This window comes from Coffea arabica, chromosome 4c, assembly GCF_036785885.1.
Source record: "Coffea arabica cultivar ET-39 chromosome 4c, Coffea Arabica ET-39 HiFi, whole genome shotgun sequence".
NCBI lineage: Eukaryota > Viridiplantae > Streptophyta > Magnoliopsida > Gentianales > Rubiaceae > Coffea > Coffea arabica.
In genome coordinates, this window is record NC_092316.1 from 9,093,722 (window position 1) to 9,098,654 (window position 4,933).

General features: G+C 36.7%; 1 protein-coding gene across 1 annotated transcript; it reads right to left on the minus strand.

Annotated features, from left to right (window-relative positions):
• Positions 1-1,617: 1,617 nt before the first annotated feature.
• Positions 1,618-4,729, minus strand: LOC113738543 (lysine histidine transporter 2-like). Its single transcript, XM_027265778.2, has 7 exons — positions 4,437-4,729; positions 3,622-4,005; positions 2,836-3,229; positions 2,642-2,747; positions 2,438-2,529; positions 2,005-2,073; positions 1,618-1,892 (listed from the first exon to the last, which is right to left on the minus strand). Exons 1-7 carry the CDS (start codon positions 4,613-4,615, stop codon positions 1,794-1,796), a joined length of 1,323 nt encoding a protein of 440 aa, XP_027121579.1. The 5' UTR covers positions 4,616-4,729; the 3' UTR covers positions 1,618-1,793.
• Between the last annotated feature and the right edge of the window lie 204 nt (positions 4,730-4,933).

Here is a 4,933-nt window from a genome sequence, read left to right on the forward strand (position 1 = left end):
AATGCATGATTATGGATTAATGGGGGAAAAAAAAAAAAGAAAGACCAGAGAACTTTAATTAGTACATCGTATTTGTACACTAGTCCTCCAGTCTTGAAATAATATGGGATGCAATTGTTTGAAAAAAGATTAAAGAGTTTAAGGAAAGAAAATTGGATTAACAGGAATTTCTGAGAACAACTCAATTTTTCATGGTAAGAGGTGAATTATCCGTCCCCGGCACTAAATATATGACCAGAATAACCAGCCTCTAGTATTTGAAGTTTATTAGGCATTGAGCTAGAGTTGGCAGTGCACACCTGACTACTTTTGAAGAGAAGAAAATCATTGTGCAGAAGATGTTATCAAGAAAATTTGTCAGAAACAAGCAACCATTATAGTATTTGATAGTTATTGAGTGTGGAGAATGTTTTGAGGGCAATTGGTATGCAAGTGTTTTGGACAAAATTAGAGACGCCAATTATGTTGACTCGTTCAAACTCGTCGTCACACTGATAAGTGAATTTGAATATGCAATGAATTTTGAATGGACCTGTTTAATTGATGGGCAGTGAATTGACTCGACTCGTCCATTTATATCCATTTAAAAATAATTATGCATTTGAACACAATTTTTAGCGAGCGCTAAGTACATGAATTTCCTACCTATCTAATAATAATAATAATAATATATCATTATTTCTTAGCAAACAACATGCCAAAAAATTTATTAAAAAAAAAAAAGTAAGATTTCAAGTGGATCATAAATGGTTAATTGACTACACCCATACACATTTATTAAATAGGTATAAATGAGTATATTTTGACCCATTTATTAAAAGAATATAAACGAGTTAGCCTAATTATATCTATTATCCAATTATGACACTCAATTTTGACACCTCTACAACGCAACAGGATGTGTCTCAGTTTATGACTCGCATAAGAATTCTTCTTGATCCCTCTACTGCTCTTTAAGGACTCCTTATTAGCAGATGTGGGAGATTAATTATTAAAAGATTAGTTGCGTTTTAATGGAATTTGGTCCAATTGAACAGAAAAAGTAAGAGGATTGCTAACATGAGACCCCAATTCGTAGAAGATTGATGCATCATATATAGCCAATGCATTTTCAAGTATGAGAATTGCTAATGAGATATTGAGATCCCATCATTATGAAGAATAATATATAGTAAGCCAGCTTTGTCGTTGTGGTTGGAGGGGAGGGGGTGTGCAGAATAGCAATACTAGTTAGACTTTTACTTCAGTTGAAACGACAGGGAGGTAAATTGTAAGTTTCCAAACTATCGGAATGTAAAGTGTATATTTGGCAAATCACAGAGGAATTTTTGGTATTTTACCCATGCTCAAATGCACGAAACTTTCTTCCAAAGGGTTTGACTTATAAAGGGGCAATTTTGATATTTTTCGTTCAGATGTTAGTTTCGATGTTTTCCATCAGACTTTCACTCTAGTTAAAATGACAGGGGGTTAAATTGTAGGTTTCAGACCATAGGAAGGTAAAGTGTACATTTGGCAATCCACGGGGGGTTTTTGGTATTTTACCCCAATACTAATACTCAAAGTTTGACAGGAGAATCCCAAAATCAAACCTCAATTGCATAACCAAATTCGCATAAAAATCTAGTTGTTTTCCATAAATAATCACACTCCTAAAAGTTTGATAATGCAAAACAAAAGAAAGTATTATAATCCTCGTGATAAACACGGAATCTCTCCAAGCTCATGAATAGGAAACAATATAACCCTCAGAAAAAACAACAGGGATGTGGATCCTACTTCTTGCAAGATAATCAAGAAAACAACTTGTAGTTTTTGGCTGACAACACTATCTCTCTCAATGCTCCAATGGGGGCTAAAACCATCAGCAGAAAACCAAGAATTATGCATATCTGAAACAACGAAAGCAAGGTTAGAAGATTGCAAAATCCGGAGAAAGAACAGAAAACTCACTACCAAGAGAGAGAATGAAGGCCAACAAACAAGGAATATGATGATACTGACCCAATTTATGAACCAAGTCAAGCTATATTTTCTTGGTTTTCTTATGACGAGCCATATAATGCACGGAAGCTGCAAGAGAATTGATGAAATTAGAGCAATTATTACCAATAAAGACAAACTAAAGAGTTTCTGTAAAAACTCCTCATATATATACGGAGATTAGAGGTTTGTCACATGCTGAATAATAATACTTGTACAAAACCTTAGTAGTTGATTATCTGGTAAAAATCTGAACAGCTCCTGTGAAATTCTTCCTAAAAGTCTATGTCATGTGGAGAACAAAACTTATGGAGAATCTTAGTGGTTTGATTATCTGGTGAAAATCTGAGTAGCTTGTGTAAAAATGTAGTAGTAATGAAACAAGTGCATTCAGAAATTCTTGAAAAAATTCAGAATTCATACAAGAAAAAAAGAGATGAATAGTATAGCTTACATAGTAAGTTGTTGGTGCAAAAGCAAACCCTCCAAAGAAGCCGAGAAGGGCACCAAAGAAAGGAAATGCCATCGCTAGTACCATTGTAGTGGCTGCATCCATTTTAAACAAGCAGTTTATTCAAGTAATCCCGACTTCTACTGCTCAAGAATTATGGTATCTGAGATTAGCAAGATGCAGAATTTAATTACTTGAGTGACTTACCAACATATGTAGTTCGAGTGCAAATACGAAGCAGCAGACTTGGTTTGATGCTCAACACTTTCACCAGAAAAGATTCCATCATGTCAAAAACTGGCATGGCAAATACCTAAATATGCAAATGAAAAGCCTCATTAGAATCAAGTTAGGAAAGACCAATAAATTATTTTGGGGTAAATCAAGTGAACAGGATCTACCTGATAACTTCCAATCACATGAATGACAACAAACAAGTTAGCAGCTGCAACAAGCCAAACTGGTTTGTTCAATGAAATTAGGATGTTGTCCTCAACACTGTTTCCGAATGCCCAGTATCCAACAAATGCAACTGGGAAGTAACACAAGGCCACAACAATGTAGGCAACTACGACACCTTTCCACATAGGTTTCTTGGAAGGCCTCTCAGGTGAAGAGGGCATTGTTGCCTGAATCTCCAACACCACATTATGACCAGCAAAAGCAAAAGCTACATCACCCAATGCACTCAGGAATTGGAAGACTTTCCCTGCATCGGTTGATGCTCTTGGAGTGTACTTCACATCTGGTTGAACCCCCTTCTTAACAGATGCCACCCAAGCTATAAAGGAATAACTGTTTAACAACTCGCGAATATTAGAGCAAAAATATGAGATTAAAATGCAACTATTGACATGCAAGTTTAAGTAGTGAACAGTTCATGTAATCCAACAGGCAAAAGAACATTAAAGTGAAAGGAAATAGTCTTTCCACTATGATTAAGGTTGCAGCTAGCCTTGATTTTTTCGGCTCATGTCCTCTATCACACTTCTTGTGTCAAATTGTGCTAAAATTTATCTTACCCTCTTTTTTTTTTCAGTCACAAGTAATTTCACGTGCAAAACTAGTTTGAATATTAATTCCATGTGACAAGTTAAGACATGCACAAGGAAATGTAGAGAGTGGAGATCTTGAACTACTTCTCTTACCACAAGTATTTAAAGAAATGAACTTGGGGAGGGAATCACCTGAAGGACATGACTGCAGCAGCAAGAGAGACACCTGCAATGGAATTAAAATTGGGAAGATGGGAGAGAACCAAGTGAACTGAACCAAATATGGCGATAAAATAGGTGGTCCTGATGTGGCTACAGTTGGGGCAGACAAGGTCATGGAATTTCTGTAGGGATTTTCCTCCAGTAACCATGTATACAATGTTGACTCCTATTTCCACCATCAGCTGTTGGGGTACAACAACCCATAGCCCTAGTTTTTCACCAAAAGCCTCCTGACCCAACTCATGGTACCTATCAAGTCTCCTGCCAGGCTCAGGTTCGTGCATTTCCACCATCTGCCATAGGGTATATAGGGTAATGACCCATGATAGAATCATTATGGCAATTCCAGGACCCCTGAAAAGCACAACAACTGCAAATTAGATCCAATACTCAGCAAAGGCCAAGGAAGCCTCTCAAAACCGTGAGCTCTCTGTCCACAAACTATTCATTTGAAAATCATCCTAGGACTGAAATTCCTATCAAGGGAGATTCCTCATATATGTTACCATAAGTTAAGAGTCGACCTCTTGAAAAAGGAAACAGTTTACTAGTGTCGCATCTAGCAGAAGATATAAGATTGTACAACACCCTTTATTTTTGTCTTTTGTTTACACCCTTCCATGACAAGTCACAAGCGTACAGAATCTTTATTACATAAACCCTAGTGCCAGCAAACATAAAAGCCAAACCTCCGCAGCAACACTATATCGCATAAAGAAACGTCCAAAATAAACTAGTACAAATTTTTGAAAAAAAAAATTCCAAATCATAGTATTTTGACATACCATCCCAATTCAGACATGGCATAGGGGAGGCCGAGGACACCGGCACCAACCATAGCAGTAACGTTGTGGAAAGCAGAATAATACCATTTTGCATCTCTTGAGGACGTTACAGGAAGCCAAGCATTGATATCCTCATCGGCAGCTCTTCGTTTCTGCTCTGATGATGAGTTTCTTTCCATGTTTCCTTGTGCTGGATAATGGTGGCTAACACAGGGAGGGGATGAATATAGTTAGAGAAGAAACTTAAACGGCATGGACTGTGGAGAGAATCTTGCGTTGTCCAGACTTTCTCAAAGAGTTTGCTTACTATTGTAACTCATAATTTGGTAGGATACTACGTATATACAGTTGTCATCATATGTATAAGGGGATCTAAAACCGATACGAGAGATTTATGGATAAGCCTCTCTTAAGATCCTACAATCTTATAGGTTTCATGATTTAAATTTTAAAGATCAGATTTCTTTACTTAATTGACATCTAATCTATCTACTTTT